This window comes from Emydura macquarii, unplaced genomic scaffold (genome assembly GCF_026122565.2).
Source record: "Emydura macquarii macquarii isolate MOO-44397 ecotype Brisbane River unplaced genomic scaffold, CSIRO-AGI_Emac_v2 contig_1551, whole genome shotgun sequence".
Classification (NCBI taxonomy): domain Eukaryota; kingdom Metazoa; phylum Chordata; order Testudines; family Chelidae; genus Emydura; species Emydura macquarii.
In genome coordinates, this window is record NW_027131688.1 from 4,672,781 (window position 1) to 4,692,266 (window position 19,486).

Consider the following 19,486-nt stretch of genomic DNA (forward strand, 5'->3'; position numbering starts at 1 on the left):
CTTCAATATGATAGGTTGTTAAAATCATTATCGATGATTTAGCTTTTTCCCAATAATTTAAATGCATGTGCTCCAGGTTGTATTTTACCAGCTGTTCTATGGAACATTTCCAACAACAGAAAAGATGCATCTTATGAGGTTCTTTCAGTGACCACAGTTTTAATACTGGAGAAGAAAAAAATTCAATTTATCTTGCTCTCATTTATAAATTTCCACTTTGCCAATGTTTGCATATTCAGCACCTCTACAGGTCATCAGACTCATATTGCTTTTGACCTTGGCAAATGTCAGAATACTCCTATTATTTTGCCTTACCGATGAAGCCATCAGTTTTGACTGCGTTTCCATATATTTTTTCAGTGATTTTTTTCTCTCTTGTTCTGGTCACATAAATTACATACATAGTCATAAATGTTTATTACCATGCTAACAGCACCCTTTTTTTTTTGGTAACTCTCTGTATTGGCTAAAATTCTGCCAATCACCGGGGATTAAAAACCAACACCCTGAAATCACTACTTGTAGCCTACATTCCAAGGAGAGCAAGTCTGAACATTTCAATTATCTGAATGATGACTGAAGGCTAGACTGAGACTTTATGCTCAGCACTGAGAAAATGGTGGTACCAGACTACCACATCAGAGTAGCCCTGTGAAGGAATTGTGACTTGGAAAGAAGCAACTCCTCCCTTACTGAACTCTTTCTCTGGAGTAGGGAAGCAAGTTACTGCAGCCCTTGGTTAGATATTACTTCTTGCCTGTGAGCAGAGAGGGTAGAAGTCAAGGATCTGACCACTCACCACCCTTCTCCATCTCCTCTTTGCTCACTTATTCACAGGAAGACTACACAGAGAAGACAGGCTATAGTCCAAACTCCAGGCAGGCCAATTAAGGGTGTGCAGGATCATGAGTAACTTCCCCTTACTACCCTACTAGTTTAAGTATTTCACAGGAACAATGTAGTCATAAATATTTAAGGAGAGTATTGCCAAAATCAAGTGTTCAAAGATCATGAGTCCTGCCTGCCCCGCAGCCCCCCAAACCACGAAGCTGACTTAAAAAAAAATCATTAGTTTAAAAATAAGTTTTGAATTCTTTTTCTTTGCCTTCTGGTTTTTGAGATTGTAAGGCACATTCCGGTCACATTTTGCAGCTTAGCTGTCCGCAAGGGCTAGAAATTTACTTAAAAAAAAATGCGAACTGAGATTCACTAGACTGAAGGCAATGGGTCCTTATGAAACATGCCAAATATTGTGTCTCCTGTGATAAAATTGCAAGAGTTGGCCACACTTAGATTGGATTGCTTGCATGGTCAAACTTGTAGTGTCTGAAAACATTAGCTGTGGACCCCTTTTCCTGAATACTGAATAAGATTTCACACCAATACATGAAGCAGATTTGTAGTCTGACTACATCTGGTGCTCTTATACCCAGAAGTTTCCATGTGACTATGTCCCACCTTCTCCTAGCATAGCCACAAAGGTGAGATAACAAGAAAAGAGCAATTTACCTAAAGAGAGAATTGAAAAGAATGATCAAAATACTCTAATGGACCAGGCAAAAAGTCTACAAAGAAAGAGGCTAAGGCACAGCTGAAAGGAGGCAAAATGCAACAAAAATGAAATGAAAAGTTAAGATGGGAGGGAAAAGTTTGTCAGTTTAATAAGTGTTAGTGGGATGATTTTGATCAAAAGGAGAGAAAAAAATACACAGGAAAAAAAGCAGCAAAAGACAAATCTGCCAAATTTGAAAAGTGCAGGCAAGATAGCAGCAACAGTATTAAAACAAGGACTTTTACTGGGAACAAAGATGTGGCAAAATATAAACTTTGCTGAAAAATTCTAATTTCTCAGTGAAATAAATGTAATGAGACACTTCTTTGTAATAATAAGGTTGTAATATTTTCATACACGGCTTTAAGTCGTCCACTGAAAATGTGTAGGTACTCTACAAAATATTATATTAATATCATGGTGGTACCTAAAAGCCCTAACCAAGATTACTATCCCCCTCTGCTAGGCACCATACAGACTATACTACCACTCTGAACCGGACAAAGACTACAGGCATATCGCTCTCACAAAGCGGTCTTCAGTGAACTTTTCCTTTACTGCCTCTACTCAGCCTTTTTCAATTCCAGCCTCCCCAGTCACGTTGTGCGTGAAACACCACTTTAAAGTCCTGCAAGTTTGTGATTTGATTTTTCTTATAGCGCTGAACCTCGCCAAGGGGACATTCTAACAGAGCATTTTCTGGCATTCCAACGATTGAGTCTGGCATTTTGAAGTCCTGTGTTCCTAAGGGCATAAGGAGTAGAAGGCAATTCGCCTCATAAAAGTTTTTTGTAAGTGAATGTTAATGAAGAGGCTGGGAAAAACTAGCTATGAGGTCAAGCCTGAAACTGTGGCCCCAGGTCTGAACTTTGAACAGCCTGGAAGTTGGGAGATATTTGGATCCAAGCTTTGGTTTGGTCTACTCTTAACACCATTTGCAAAATTTAAATCTGGATCCATTCTTGGATTTCAGTCACTCCTAAAGTTGGGGGATCTTTGGTTTTGCTTTGGGCCCAATTCTAGAACCAAAGCAAAGATACAGGCAAACTGGAGCATCTTCCATATTTTGACATTAAAAGTTTACATGTCATTTTTATTACGCCTGGGATATCACTGTTAAAGTTGAAGCTCTAAAAGAATTAATTACAAGCCATCACAGAAATATTTAGTGAAAAATAAACTACCAACTATAGAGAGAAGCTTATAGCTAATAACCAATAAGGAAATTAATTCAGAAAACACTGAGCCAAAAAGCCTGGGGAATGTACTAGATTCTATAACCTCCATCCAGAATGTTAATCAGTATTGTTCAAAAATAGTGTGGCCTCAGGCTGCTGCTGATTAACGCCTCCACTGCAAACACAAGAAGAAAAATGCTAAGGCTTTGATAAGATTGGCCTTTAGGATTTGATCTTAATAATATGGCTGTAAATGACAAATACTGATTTCCTTTGTGGCCTCTTTGTTTATTTTTAAAGACTCATCTGATTCTTTTTTTTTTTTTAAAGAAAGCATTTTTTTCTGGAATTGTAAACCAGCCTTAAATAGCTTTCTAGTCAACTACCAGGATATTTTGCCCTTTTCCATTTTAAACAGAAAATTAAGAAATATATTTTCCATGTCAAGAGACGTTCCACAAATGTCTGAGCTGTGATCCACCATAAGATCTGCCCCCCCACCTGTGGCCACGCGTGCGTACACACACACAAACACACACCTCTTAGAAGTCATGAAATGCACCAGGCCAGTTAATTAAAATGTTATACACAAATGTGGAAATATCACTGGGAGGGTTCGGTATCTCTCTGTTGCAGAGATACAGCAGAGCACTCTCCTGGGTGTTGACATTAATCGATAGTTACTGTGTTAGCAATATTAGCTTTAGATGAAAGAGGTGGTGATGGTGCCAATCCTCTGGGAGTTTCTGTTTGTGATCCTGAATACAGTTAATGAAACAATGCCATTAACTCCTCAGGTTGCATCAGCCAATGAAATGGAGAAGTTTAGTGGGAAAAGCTTACTAAGAAATGAGTTCTCGTTGCTGTTCACTGGGGAAAAAATGGTGTAATTCTCTGGAGATGTAACTTCACTGAAATCAGGGAAGTCAAGTCAGCAGAGAGTTTGGACCACAGTCTTCCACATTGATAAGTGGCTCCATTTCTGCTCTACAGTGAAATTCCAAGGCCAGTGGGGCAACTGTCTCATCCCTCAAATTCATTTGCACTGATCTGCCTGTAATGGGGTGACGACCCCCCACACACTCACCTTGCAGGCCAGATGGGCCAATTAACTCATTAGGCAGCTGATTAAGGATGCTCAGCTGGACAGGATAGGTGGGGCCTATAAAGGCCAGGAGCTGAAAGGCGAAGGGGCTGCTGGGAAAAGACAGACAGTCCCAGGAGTAGGGGAGAATAGGTAAAGGCTGCAGGCACTCCCTGGGAAGAGGGAGGAGACTTTGGGAACTGGTAGGCCCAGGAAGAAAGGGGAGCTAGTGGTAGGAAGTTGCCCAGGGGAAGAGCAGTGAGGCCAATGAGAGAAGGCCCAGACTGTTGAGCTGAGCATCCCTGGACTGAAACCCAGAGAACAGAGTGAGGCAACGAGCAGCCACTGGGTGAGGCAGTGAGCAAGAGGGTTTCCTAGGAGTATTGAGGAGCTAAACATCCCCGGAAGGTAGGGGACACAGACAGTGACACGGCGGAGGGCCGAGCCACAAAGAGGACGCTGCCGTTCCTGAAGCTGTGAGGGGGCTACAGGCGGACAGCAGAGACACAGTGAGGGTGGGGGATAGCTGGGGGGGGGGGGGGAGAGGGGGGCTGGGGGCGCTGGCCTCAAGCTAACTACCAGAGTACCAGGAGGAGGCACCCGTCCGGTGCTGAGTGGTGCCCGTTGTGACATTGCCCTTGTAAGAGACATAACTATAAAATACTAATTAAATAAATACTACATTCCTAGAACGAGGGACCTGATTTTCAGATTTCATTTATTATTGATATTCTAGTGGTTCCTAGAGGACTGAAGTGTTATCAGGGTCCTATCGTGCTAGGCACTGTACAAACATATTGTAAGAGACAATCCCTGCTCTGAAAAAGACTTACAGTCTAAGTAGACAATACAACAAAAAGGAAGGACCATAAACGCCATCTTATCACAGGCAACCATAGATCTACAACTAGTGCTCAGCAATTCTGAAAATCCAGGGTGATGTTCTTTCAACTACGTAGGAGGCATGCAAATATTTTTTTTTTCACTTCACTTTCGTAAAGACCTGGCAAACTATCGGCCTGATACAGTAGGCATTTCACATGCAAAATTCCTATTCCAGTCGGGGTAGTGCAGAGCAGCTACCAAAAACTAGACCTGAAGAAATCAAAGGGTGCCCAGTGCTACATATTTCAGACTGCACCTTGCCGAATAATTGTAAAACAGGACAATATTTTTTCCCAAGAAACTCTGTGGTGTTGCCAGTCCCAACTTCAGGTTTCCGCTGTCAAGACCGCACAGAAATCCTTATATGCACAGATGTATTTGTTTACTTTAAAGCACCCATTTAAGTGCTTGTCACATTCCGAGGTGCAGTCCAGACCAGCGAGGGATTGTGTCACCACCTGCCCTGTAACCTTGGGGTGTCACAACACTTTGCTGCTGTAGTTCCCAACTTGAGTTGCTCACAAAAAGCCTGCCAGCATGCAGGTCACACCTGAGTGTCTGTGTATAGCCACACCAGAGTGTCTCTGACCCCAGCAACCTGTCAGCAACACTCCAGTCACTTCCACCAACCATGGTTACTACTTGCAGGGTGACCCTAACACACTCCCAGTCCCAAATTTCCCCCCAAAGATGGGTTCTGCACTGTCCCACCCTCTCCTGGGCAGTTCAGGTATCAAAGGTCCATTGCCGTGCAGGGGGTCAGTATGCAACAAAGTTTGCTACTTTAACTGGAGTTACCAAACACTTCCGTTTAAACACAGCACTGATTAGTTTTGATTACAAAATAAACCAAGTGTATTTAACTACACACAGAGAGATTTTTAGTGAGTACAAGTACAAGGTATTAAAGTCAGAAACGGTTAGAAGAAATATAAAGGTAAAACATTTCTGAGTAGCTAAAACGTAACAAGCTAGACTGGGTTCAAGATAAAAACCCTTACCACATGTTCCCAGCAACATGGCTGATCAAATTCTCAGGCCAAGATCCTTCACAAAGTCAAAGGGCTGTTTCCTTTGTCGTCTTAGGTGAGAGTGAGACCCTGTCTACACTTACCTCCGAGATTCGGCGGCAGTCGACGGGAGTTACGCAAGCCACGCAAAAAACTTGTGTAACTCCTGTCGACTTTCTGTGCTTCTCTTCTGCGCGCCATCTTCACTGTACTGCACCAACGGGAAACGCGTTCCCGTCGACGCAGTGCTGCGCCACTTGCGAAGGTGGTCTTAGTACATCTGGATCGACTGAGCAGGTCTGCACTCTGACGGCGGTCACTTTGTCGCCATCTGTGTAGCTGTAGCCAGAGAGAGAGTGAGCCTGGGGTGTCTTTGCCCCTCACTTTTATCCTACAATCACCATTTTCCTGGGTGTTACCCATAGATAAAGCTCATTCCAGCTGGGAGGATGGAGACCTGGAGTCTCGTGGTGAAAGAGGTTCCACGCTGTTGTTTGCTAAAATGCAGATCGAGCTGCTCCTGATCCCCCTTTGTTGCCAAAGCATGGCCACCTGACAGATGACGACCAGCCGACTTTGACGACACCTGTCTAGAGGCATCAGCTTGTCTGTTGTCTCTGAGAAACCGGTTTGCCTCCTCCTCAGACTGATCTGGTGAAGACACTGTAGTCATAATTCCAGCTTATGTTCATAACTCTCAATACGCATTTTGTCCATGCATTCCACAAGAATATTGATGATCCGTGTTATTAGCTTCTCAGTGATGCCTCACCAGGCATCCTTTGTGCAAAGATGATTACTATAGTGTGTGGGCTGTGAGTACAGGGTTGTTTTCGGTCTCACTCTACCATTAAGGCACAGCACTCAATAGAGGGTGGTGCAATGGTAAGAAAGCTCCTGGGAGCAATGTTTCTCATGCAGAAGTACAGGCAATGCAGACTGCTACACAACCTGTTTGATGAGGCACAGTATGCTCTGGCCACACTACCCAGAGTTAGAATGATGGCAAATTACATGTCCCTATCTAGGGTGACCAGACAGCACGTGTGAAAAATCGGGACGGGGTAATAGGTATCTATATAAGACAAGGTCCTGAATATTGGCACTGTCCCTATAAAAGTGGGACATCTGGTCACCATACCCCTATCCTCCTTCCAGCTGACTAGGACTGACAGAGGTGGCAGTCTCTCATCACCCTTCGCTGCCACAGCGACTGACCTGACCCCAGGAACCAGGGATCAGAAAAGAGGCATAAAAAGTCCCTTTTGTGCCTCCTCTTAACCCTCCTGCTATTTGCTGAACGCTTCTCTTCCACGGCATAAGATCTGGCCCCAAATGCCTTTTCCTTCAAACGTGGCTCTTTCCTACTTGTGGAGAGATTATTTATGTCGTGCAATTGCTGTTCTTTAGGTAGAACTGGCCCATATGGCCTGTTCTTGACTTTCTGGTACAGCCAGGCCATCACAGCACTAGGCTGAGATGGCCAGTGACTGTATACTCCCTCTGCTAGCTCCAAAATAGCACAGCGTTAAAATACTGCAGGTCCTATGTAATCTGGCGCTTAGAGAGAGAGGGACAGTACAGTGGTAGATTTTTAAAAACATATTTAGAGGTCATAGGACAGTCTCCTTGACTTTACGATAGACTTTGTACAATGAAAGCACAAACATCCAAGGATGTCTCCCACACGACCAAGTCTAACATTAGTTTAACAGCAGAAGCTGTCTCGCTGGTTAACCTTCTCCCCAGAGCCTGGCAACTCCACCCAGTCTGTAAGTTAGATATACAGCAGGTATTTTCTGACTTTACTGTAATTTATGAGCAGAGGGACTTGAGTAATGGATTTACCTTCTCGATAAATGGTTTGGCACCTAGTATGGACAGTCTCACTGCAGCATTACGGTCTGCCACTTTGACCGTTTATGTTGCTGCAGTCCAAGGGCAATTGAACGTATATAACTAAAATTCCGCCGCTGGATATTTCATGAGACACATGTTTGGACAATGACTAAGGAGATGTGCTAACAATCTAGCACTGGCAGAGAGACTGTCTGGAGACTGTCTATGTTCAGAGGTACAATCTTAGAACCGAAGCAAAATGGAATTGATTCTGAGCTCGGTCTCATTGATGTAAGTCCAGAGCAACTGTTTTGAACATCACTGATTAACTCCAGATTCACATTAATGAAACTGAAATCATCATCTGGCAGTATCTGAACACATCTGAACTGTGTTGTAGTTCAAATATATCCCTAAAATAAGTGTTCCAATGTTGCATGATTTGATTGTTTATAATTTATTATACAGCAGGAAGAGTTTCTCTTTTTATTTCTGTTTTCACCAAAAAGGTTAGCAGTGATTGGATGAACAGCATAGTGAGCATCAGTGTAAATGGAGTGGGATCTAAGACTAAAAAATGGGGAATGAACAAGTTAAGGATGACTTAGACAAGTCAGATGTCTTCAAGTTGTCAAGGCCTGATGAAATACATCCTAGAGTACTTAAGAAACTGGTTGAAGAGCCATGAGACATTAGCAATTATCTTTGAGAACTCGTGGAAGACAGAAGAGATCCCAGAGGACTGGAAAAGGGCAAATATAATACCTATCTATAAAAAGGGGAATGAGTACAACACAGGGAATTATAGACCAGTCAGCTTAAGTTTGGTATCTGGAAAGATAATGGAAAAAATAATCAAACAATCAATTTGGAAACACCTAGAAGATAATAAGGTGATAAGTAACAGTCAACATGGATTTGTCAAGAACAAATCACATCAAACCAACCTAATATCCTTATCTATTACCCTAATATCCCTTCGGGGAAGTGGGGGAGAGGGAGAAAGGAAGCAGTAGATGTGATATTTCTCAACTTTACTCAACTTTTTGTACTGTTTAACATGACTTTCTCATAAGCAAATGAGGGAAAGAGAGACTAACTGAACCTCCTATAAGGCGGGTGCACAATTGATTGGAAAACTGTATTCAGAGAGTAGGTAGCAATGGTTCAAGTCAAGCTGGAAAGGTATATCGAGTGGGGTCCCACAGGGATTTGTCTTGGGTCTGGTTCTAGTCCATATCTTCATAAATTATTTGGATAATGGCACAGACTGTACACTTATATAATTTGTGGATGATACCAAGCTGGGAGAGGTTGCAAGCACTTTGGAGGACAGGATTAAAATTCAAAATGATCTTGACAAACTGGAGAAATGGTCTGAAATAAGGACACATTGCAAAGTAGTACACTTAGGAAGGAATAATCAATTGCACAAAGACAAACTAGAAACTGACTGCCTCTGAAGGAGTACAGGAGAAAAGGATCAGGGGATATAGTGGATCACAAATTAAATATGAATAAATGTAGTACTGTGGTAAAGAAAGGGAACATCATTCTGGGATGCATTAGCAGGAGTGTTGTAAGCGAGTAACTCTTCTACTCCACTCAGCACTGATAAGACCTCAGCTGAAGGATCTGTCCAGTTCTGGGCACCACATTTCGGGAATGGTGTGGACAAATTGTTTAGTTTGGAGAAGAGAAGACTGAGAGGGGACATGATTACGGTCTTCAAAGTACATAAAAGATTGTTATAAAGAGGAAGGTGAGCAATTGTTCTACTTATCTACTGAAGACAGGCCAAGAAGGAATGGGCTTAAACTGCAGCAAGGGACATTTAGTTTAGACATTAGGAAAAACTTCCCAACTGTATGGGTAGTTAAGGAGCGGAACAAATTACCTAGGGAGGCTGTGGAATCTCTGTCATTGGTGGTTTATAAGAGCAGGTTAGACAAACACCTGTAAAGGAATGTTCTAAATAGTCCTGACTCAGTGCAGGGGACTAGACTAGATGTCCTATTGAGGTCCCTTCCAGTCCTACATTTCTGTGATTCTACGGTTAAGAACATACATCACACCTTAGCTTAAACTGAAAGGGAAATTCAATGTATCACATTCTGGTCAATTGTTCTGCATATCAAGTTACATTGAAATATATTTGATGTTTTAAGAGGGTTTACAATATGTGGAGACCAGTACATTTGACAAACATTTTATGCTACCAGCAATATTTTATGTAGCACCAAAGTAAAATTACAGCATCAAAAATGCGGGCACAAGATGAAGCAATAACTTCTCATGAAAAACTATTCTGTCCTTTCCAGGATCATGACATGATAAGGTACATGATGGAAACATTTGATTATATTGTACCTGATGGCATTTTTTATTTGCTGAGTATCCTGTTCGAGTGGAAAACATGGAACATTGAAATCACTCTTGGACTCCATTTGTGGGCATTTTTTGTGCCAAAAAAGCAGGGTTTTTTCCCCAAAAACTTTTATTAAGTTTGCACATGGGGATGTAGAAAGGAAAAGGAAATGCACAAAGGTGTGCAGAGATGCAGCCTGTGGACATTTCACTGCATGAGATTCTCCCATTTCCTACTTGGTGTCCTTCAACTCAAGCTTGATCAATAAGAGCAACATCTTTTAAGTGTAATGCCTCCTTCTTGGGGACTCCTGCCCACTTGCCTCTGGGCAAGGATGCTGTCTTCCTGGCAACAGTCCCCAGACTGGAGAAGGAGATTTGTGTTCACTGGGACCTCATGTGGGCTCTCCAAGAGGGAAAGATCAGATTTTAAAATGCATGGTCCTCCGAGTGCAGGCTGTATTCCCCCCCCGCCCCCCCCCTCGGAACTTCCATAAGTAGATTCCACTTAAATTAATAGGAGCAATGCACCTAACGACACAAGGAAACTAGTGAAGGTGAGCAGCCCTGCTTAAGTTACTATATTTAAACTCCTAAGGGACTGAGTTAACTGAGAACAGGGAGTGGTCAGAAGAGGCTAGATACACAAATGCAATGCAAATGGACTAATGCTGATAAGAACAGCCCCACACACGTCCATTGAATGACTTGTGTGCACATCAGGGATCTCTCTAATATACACACCATGAGACAGCTAATAATGGTGAGTCCTTATCGGCAAAGTGCCAGGGATATTGGCCCTTTCTTAGATGGTGGGGTCCACTGTCATGGATAAGAGGGTTCAGTGATTGTGCAGGAAAATGCAACAGGGTAGAGATCCCTTAGACACCACAGAGGCCCTGTGAAACTGCAAGGCTGAGGACCCTGCTAACACTCATCTGTGTTCCTGGCCTTCAGCGTTACTTTGTTCCTTGCTAGAGTGGGGCACAGGGGCAGGATGAGGTAGTCACGATGTCCTGGAAAAGGAGGTCTCTCCTCTCCTTTGAGGGTTTTGCCTCCAGCTTAGCTTTCCTTGATGTCTCTTTTGGCAGCATCTCTCCAACTGGAGCCTGCAGATGGCTGATTTACATATGACCCCGTGCCCACTGGAGCTCCACTGGGCAAATCTCTAACTTTAGCGTTGCCTCATTTTACTGTCTCCTCCCCTGGGGTGGGGGGGAATCCTTGTGTTGTGATTTTTTTCCGCAAGGATTCCCGTGATCTTTTCCAGCCCCTCATGAGACGTTTATGATGTTATGGCAACTGGAACTAAAGCCCATGGTTTCCACAGAAGGCCTGGGGGCCAGTAGTTATCCTGGTTTTAGTGTTGCAAATGGGGCTGTATTTATACGGTTCTGCAGGGAAAGACTGGCATGTCTTTCCCTGTCAGTAAACTTGGGGACAGGGTGGCTGGATGGGATACACATCCAATTAATGCATTTAAGAGAAAACGTCAAAAGAGTCCACAACAAAACCTACAGATCTTCGGTGTGATCTGATCTCCATTATCGAAGTGTCTGAGCACCCTCATGGTCTTTAATGTATTTAACTTCACACACCCCCAGGGAGGAACGGAAGTGCTACTATCCCCATTTTACAGATGGCGAACTGAGGCAGAGAGAGACAAAGTGACTTGCTAAAGGTCACTCTGGAATTTTTGGTGGATCAGGGAAGTGAATCCAAGATTCCAGCTAATGACTTACCCTCTGAATCATTCTTCTGGTTGATGAGTTCTGAAGGAGTGTAGATTTTGCTGTATTTGACTATATGGTGATCTCCCAAAGGGGTGGTTGGGACATAATTCACTGGGGGCTTTTGAAACTGCACTAGAAAGCATGCTGGTTAATTCTGCACTTGCAGGAAGGTGGACTAGATAATCTAACTGGTCTTTTCCACCTCTAACGCCCATGATTCCTTTGCACCACACTGCACATTTCTTACCACAATGTCATGATGATGAAGAGGCTTACAAGCTCCCTAAGGATGATTTAGTTCCTCACTGTATAAACAAGTATCACAAAGACAGTTCCTTCCTGTCCTAGGGAACTCACAGTCTAGGAGTTTGACAATACACAATATGGGAATAAACACACATACACGGGGTGGGAAGGGTGGCAAGGGAACAGGGGATGAGTGCATTCGCGTATGTTAGTAGTCATGGGCGTCTCAGTATTCATAGTGGCCACATGAAAGATGCCAATTCCTTTATACATCTGATGCAGTTGACTTTAAAACCGCTGTCAATGGGAATTTTGCCTGAATGTGAACTGCAGGAATTGGTCTAGAACATTCAGTTGTATGGAAGTAGTTGCATCCCATGATGGGATGTAAGAGGGTGTCACTCAGCTTGGTTGGAGAGGTGAATTGGTCCCACAAGCAGAAATTGCTTTTATGCCCCAAAGAACTGGCTTGTATGCAACTAAATGCATGGCACTTCCTCACATCTGTCTCTTCAGACACCCACACACTGCAGAAAAAGTTAAATTAACGAGTTACTACATAATTCAACGTTTCGCCAAAATATGACTTTCTGTTTAGAATACAGAATCATCCAAGAATAAATCTTACAGAATTATGGGTTTAAAAGCACTGGGATTTCTTATCTCAAATAAATGTAATATTATTATGATTACACACGCCCTTCCTCTCCAAAACATCAGCATCATTATGTAATACATGCTTTCCCCAGTTCTATTCAAATTCTCACTTGTTAATATAAGAATAAAATGAGTAGAAATCTAAACAGAGACAGACTAAAAAACCCTCACACAAACACCTTTGATATACTCCTGCCTCTCTCAACCATTTTCTTGTCATTTCTCCCAGAATTTTCAAAACACATCAACTGATGCATATAGTGTAGTAGTTTGGTTTTTTTAAAAAAGAAACCCATAATGTAAACCAGCGCTTTTCCCTCTAATATTATACCAAAACTAATAGTAATTTGTAGTTTGAGGGGCATGGGAGAGAGACTTCATTACTTCTCCCCCAGCTATCTGAGGCCTTGGTCCGACTCCGTCCTTTGAAGTCAAGTGAAGTCATTCCATTGAGTTTAATAGGGCATGGATTGGGGCCGAGGGGGGCAGTTTCTGAGAAGTCTCTAGAACTGTGGAAATGTGTTCGTCAAGGCCTGGCTTTAACAGTCCATCCCAGTTCAGCAAAGCACACGCTTCACGTCCATCGACATTAATACTGATCACGTGCTTACGCGCTTTGCTGAACTGTGGCCCAAGTGAGTGATCCGACACCCACTGGAATCAACTGGAACCTTTCCACTGACTTCAATGGGCTTTGGATCAGGCCCTCACATAGACAAGATGAGACACATAACAGGTGTAAAACACCGGAACACTCCCGGCTGGATGAGCAAGGCACTGTAAAGCCAGTGGGTCTTGAACCTGGTCCTGCAGAGTTGCCAGGCAGCCATCTGCCAACCAGCAGCAGCTATAACCAGGTTATGCTCCACTACCCACAACCCACTGGGAACAGAGACCACAGGAAATCCCGCCTCAAGGGATCTGACAGTACCAATTAGTGAATATTAATCCTTTTAGTTCTTTCTGTATATTTGATTCATTATAACAGTAACTATTCTTTAGAATCTTTATCTTCAACAAAGAGTATGTCTGAATTCTAAGGCCCAGAACACTGGTTCTTGACCAATATGTAACTCTACTCAGGAATGTATTCGTTATGCTGTATGTGTTCGTTATGTATGTATGCTGTATGTATTCGTTATGCTCTTGGGTGCCTTCATGTCCAGACAATTCCAGATGTTTGTAAAAACCATCCCCTTAACATATAGCTATAATTCTGACAATAAGCATATATAGACCTGAGGATTGTTACAGCATGCTTTCTGTTGGGGAAATCAACGTGAAAGAATAAATGTGGGGTTAGAAAGATCCACTGAGGGATATTAACTTGAAGAATTGTTAGTCCTCCCAGCTGTAAATAAGCATGTCTTCACACATAAAGCAAGTAAACTGAGAATGTATAGAAATGCCATCAAAACATATGTTTCTGGGAGAATATCCTTGGCAACAAGGTTTCCTTTGTCTGAAACCCTATGTTATGATACTGATATGAAAACTTAGAACACAATGGGTCCATTCCAGATGCAGGAAAGATATATACAGCTCTGAGTCTGACAACAAGGAGTTAATTTGTATCTCTTTATTTCGGTATTTTGTATAGTGCTGTACTAATCTCAGATTAATAATCTTAGATTAAATAATTCCAATTGAACCTGTTATTTCGACAATCTTCAGTCATTAACTCAGACATGCAACAAGCCTCATGGCTCCCGCCGTGTACGTACACACACACACACACACACACACACACACACACACACACACACACACACACACACACACACACACACACACACACACACACACACACACACACACACACACACACACCCCTTTCCCCCCCCAAGGGACATTCCAGGAATTGCCCAGGCAACAACATGGATCTCCTGTAGCTGCCACAACCACAAGGGCTCTTGAACTCCTGGCTTCAATCTCAGCTTGATTTGGACCTGACCTCCTGGCCTGGACCATGAAACCTGAACCGAACTTTGATCCTTGATATCGACTACGAACTCCTCCACTATTCTCAACCTCAGGTTTGACCCTGCTCTGACCCTTCGTCCCAACTGCTCTTCTAACATTCCCCAACACACCAACCTGCTCCAAGGACCCCACAAACAATCAAGTGCCCAAATGAGGCTGAAAATCATGTTTCTTGTTTCCTAACGGATTAAACAGGGTTCTCCAAGGTTGTGTCATCATGGGGAACTCCAGGGTGGAGGACGAGGCACAAGAATCCCAGATTTACCAATACCAATGAAAAAAACTGGAGGCAGCAGGAATAAGGACATTTTAGCAGCTTAAAAAAGACTAAAAATCAATTTTCATTAGGAATATTTCTAGTTAAGCCCCCCTTCATCTGACACACCTCACTCAAGTAACGCTGCACACTATCCCAGATGCTGGAAGGACCCATCAGATGGACCCATCCCTTCTACTATCATTATGTGTATGCCAACAGCATCTGGAGGCCCAACCAAGACTGAAACCCCATTGCGCTAGGTGCTGCACAAGCACAACATAAAAGCCAGCCGTGCCCTCAGGAGTTTCCTCTTTAAACAGACAAGACAGGCAAAGGGTGAGAGCGGCAGGGGCAGTGACTTGCCAAGGTTGCCCCGGTCAGTGGTAGAGATACCGACCCATGGTTTCCATGCTCCTCATCCAGTGCCCTGCCCGCCAGAACATTATCATTCCATTTATTTTGTGTTCACATGCCCATCAGGGGTGCTGGAGACTGGTTTCGCCACAAGGACCCTGGAGGCTATTCTGCCATGTTATAGTCAACCTCACACTTTCCCAATCGTTTTCCTGCGCTCACCTGCAGCTAGGCACGACTCCTCTTGTGTTCAGCAAAAAGCACTCAGGAAAGTAATGTAGCTTTTCTTCCTCTAAAAGCTAACCTCTTGTGGCACTCAAGTGTTAAAAGTATGAGGAGGAATTAGTCATGTGGTGTCTTTATTAAGGAGGGACCAGCCAGTCTCTGGTGTGGGGTGATCTAAACTCACTATGGCTTACGTAAGCATCTAGCTCATGGGAATTACACGAGTAGTAATTCTTCCGTCCTACTCCGCGCTGATTAGGCCTCAACGGGGGTCTTGTGTCCAGTTCTGGGTGCCACATTTCAGGAAAGATGTGGACAAATTGGAGAAAGTCCAGAGAAGAGCAACAAAAATGATTCAAGGTCTAGAAAACATGACCTATCAGGCAAGACTGAAAGAACTGGGTTTGTTTAGGCTGGAGAACAGAAGGCTGAGAGGGGACATGATAACAGCTTTCAAGTACATAAAAGGTTGTTACAAGGAGGAGGGAGAAAAAATTGTTCTTCTTAGCCTCTGAAGACAGGACAAGAAGCAATGGGCTTAAACTGCAGCCAGGGAGGTTTAGGTTGGACATCAGGAAAAACTTCCCAACTGTCAGGGTGGTTAATCACTGGAATAAATTGCCTCAGGAGTTTGTGAAATCTCCATCGTTGGAGATTTTTAACTGCAGGTTAGACAAACACCTGTCAGGGGTGGTCTAGATATTACTTAGTCCTGCCGTGAGTGCAGGGGACTGGACTAGATGACCTCTCGGGGTCCCTTCCAGCCCTGTGATTCTATGCCATGGGAAGAGTGGAGAGAAGAGAGCGGCAACACGTCCAGGTACAGTACCTTGTGGCAGAATCTTTAGCAACAAAAATCCATGTGGCTATTTGTCTGAACATGTACAGGTAAAGGACATGCCAGTGCACCTCTGCATATCTGAGCAGCTCCGTTGATCACAAGCGGTTTCTTAAGCAAGAGACCATCAAAAATGAAAATACCATATTAGAATAACGGATTATATTATTGATTAGGAGGAGTATAGCAGAATTACCGAGACACCCCAACTGAGATGAGGGACTCGTTCTGCCAAGCAGTGAATATACACATGGTTACAGACAGTCCCTGACATAAAGAGCTACTTGGTTCATCTGAGTCAGAAATAACTGAGTAGTGCATAAGTCACTTTCTTTAACAGCGAAAATAAAAAACCGTGTTTTTAACTTGATTTGATTTTCAGACTTGAACATCTCCTAGTGAATCTCTTCTTATCTGTCACTTACACAGACATGACAATGAATTACTGTCCCCACCTCAAATCAGACATCTCATTCGCTGATAATAAAAGCATAGTGTTTGCAAAGGAGTTTATTTCCCTCTATTTTCTCCTAAATGTGACTGATTTTTATAGCAACACCGTTTATAAATCACAGATTGAGAATCTAAAGAGTTCCCTGTGCAAAGTGTTTAATTAGTTCCTCATATAATGTCCATAAGTGAAATCAGTATGAGGGCCAATATTTATAGAAACACACTCTCCTACATTGGGTATTTGTTTCTGCCCCTAAAAGGTTAATTTTAGACATCCACAGAACAACAGGTTCATTCAAAACTGACAACAGCATCATCACATACTTTTTAACTTAACGAGTTGTTTGTGTCATTTTTACTCATACAGTATCTCCATATTCTAATTGCCAATTCTGGGAATCAGAGAACCCAAGAGCAGTGCATTGCGGTATGGAATAATCAGCAGACTTGTATTGCTAGGAGTTTACCAGGAAACAATCAATTCACTTTCCCCAAAAATTGCATGAGAAAGAAATAAGAATTTACTTACACTGCACCATGAGCTGCACCAACGCTTCTCTGGGTTTCACATTAAATCCATTGTACTGACTGGTCTGACATCGGTATGTTCCTGCCATCTCCCTAGATACATTCACTATCCTCAGTATTCCATCATAGCTCTCCATCTGCATTGATCCATCTGGCATGGCAATCTCCTTATCGGCTCTGGACCAAAGAATTATAGGTTTGGGCTTTCCAGTCACCTGGCATTGTAGTTCTATAATGTCTCCTTCCCGGGTGACTAAACGTGATTTTTCTTGTGGAACAGTCAGATTGGGTGGAACTTCAAAAGGAAAGGGAGGGGGAAAAAGAGAAGATTCCCTGGTTAGTATTTACAGGAAAAGTAGTTGCAAAAATGAAGAAAATACACAGTGCTGCTACTAGTATTTTCATGAGATGAACCTCTGGTCATATCTACAGCTTTAGCATTAGACACAGCTTTCCGTTTAAGTGTGTTCATTTGACTTTATCAACTTGTTTTATAATAGAACTGATTGCAGATCAAGTATATAACAGTCAAGCACTAAAGACAACATTCATGCAGGATTCAGAAATCAATACAAACTTCATGAATGGAAGAAAAAAAGCTGTCACAACATTACTATCAAAAGCTTTTCTTAATGCACATTTTAAACCTATGAATAAACAACTCTGGGAAGGAACATTTGAAAAGTTCTTTCCCACAAGTGTCATGCAATCCCTTGGCTAGGAGCACAGCATAACAATGATAAGGGGAGATTTCTCCTATGGATGAAGTCAATGAAGTCAACACTAGCGTACAAAATACATATGATAACGTTGCCACTTTTTCTAGACAGTTTGTTCCCCCGTTTGAAAGTTTCTACTGAGGAAGGTGCGAGATCAGAAGGAAATATAGTTTGTAACTCTATCCTGAAGTTAAATGCCCATGTCACCAGTCCAGCGTTTGTACCAAGAGACTATTAGCATTCAACCAAGCTTCCCACACTTAGCCCCATTAGAGATGACACTTCTGCCTCTCTACTTTACGCAGATGCTTTTGATAAGTACAGAGCACTGAGAGCGTCAAAGGCTTGAAGAGAACATGTTTGTCATGTTCAATTATCGTCGCAATCTCATCTTGCCTATATTAGTTTTGTAACCTAGCTTTTTCTTCTCTCTTAGCCATGGGCTTAATGCAGATCAAAATATAATTCCTGGAGTTGAGCATGATTTCTAGAAGTGAACAGCCCCTTTTTGGCAGGAGACGATGTTGTGTTTACTTGCATGGATATATGTGGAGATGACAACCATGTGGTTGGGTGCAGAGCAGTGCGATAAATACATTTATCATGTCTCATCTGCCTGCCTGCTTTCTGGACACTACCCATCCACCTGGTAGGACTTGTTCTACCACTTCAAAACTCTCAGCACCTTCAAACACCCACCATTTCCTTTCAATCAGCCTGCCAGAGAAATGTGGCTTCTTTCCCCACAAACGTTGGCTCTTCCAAAAATAAAAGCTACCCAACCCACAGTCAGGGCAGGTAAGATTGAATCTTGCACCAAATCTTCTAACCATACAAATGTGACACATTCAAAGCTGCCTCAGGGCAGGGGCAGGAGACTAGGCGGTCTATCGAGTTTCCTTCCAGTCCTACATTTATATGATTCACTGATTCTACCGCACAGCCCTCCAGGGTCACAGGTGGAAGCTTTGTACCAGTCAGAAGGGGAAAGAGAGCCCCATCTTCCTCCTAGGACCCAGCACTTATTTCTAGGTCTGGAAGATCCCTTAGTATCAGACTTTAAAACGATGAAATGTTCAGGCACAGCAATGCTGTTTTAGACTATTTCACTCTGAACCCTGTACAGTGAGACATGCAATAACTGAGGCAACCTGGTTTCACAGAAGGATCTAGAAAAGTGAACCAGTACTTCAAACATATCTTTCTAAAACACTCCTAGAACATACTCTGGTGTAACGTGAGGCGCACACATACAAAATAGGTGATGGTATTGGGCACAGTGGCTCGATCGGGTCTTACTTGGCAAATCCTGCATACCTCACAGCCAGCCTTGCCATCCATGAGTACTGCGGTCATCCCAAACTCAGGGGGATAAAACCACTACGCCCCATCACATCACATTCTATTTTTCACTCTGAGGCACAGAGTGCACACATATCAAACACGTGTGTGCAAATGCCCACAGAATAACACTGAACACCAAACTATCCGGGGCAGGTTGAACAAGCGGCCGTGAAATAAATGTTTCTCACTCAAAAAGAACAGACATGGGCATCCAGTGGCTTGAGAAAAAAAT

The 19,486-nt window shown here is 42.9% G+C and overlaps 1 protein-coding gene across 2 annotated transcripts in view; it reads right to left on the reverse strand.

Annotated features, from left to right (window-relative positions):
• The window catches only part of MDGA2 (MAM domain containing glycosylphosphatidylinositol anchor 2), a 628,431-nt gene that overhangs the window by 210,800 nt on the left and 398,145 nt on the right, over positions 1-19,486 (reverse strand). For both annotated transcript variants that reach the window (XM_067554719.1, XM_067554718.1), the window contains exon 8: positions 17,193-17,486. In XM_067554719.1, coding sequence (XP_067410820.1) covers positions 17,193-17,486 — 294 coding nt within the window. The remainder of the gene's footprint in view (positions 1-17,192; positions 17,487-19,486) is intronic.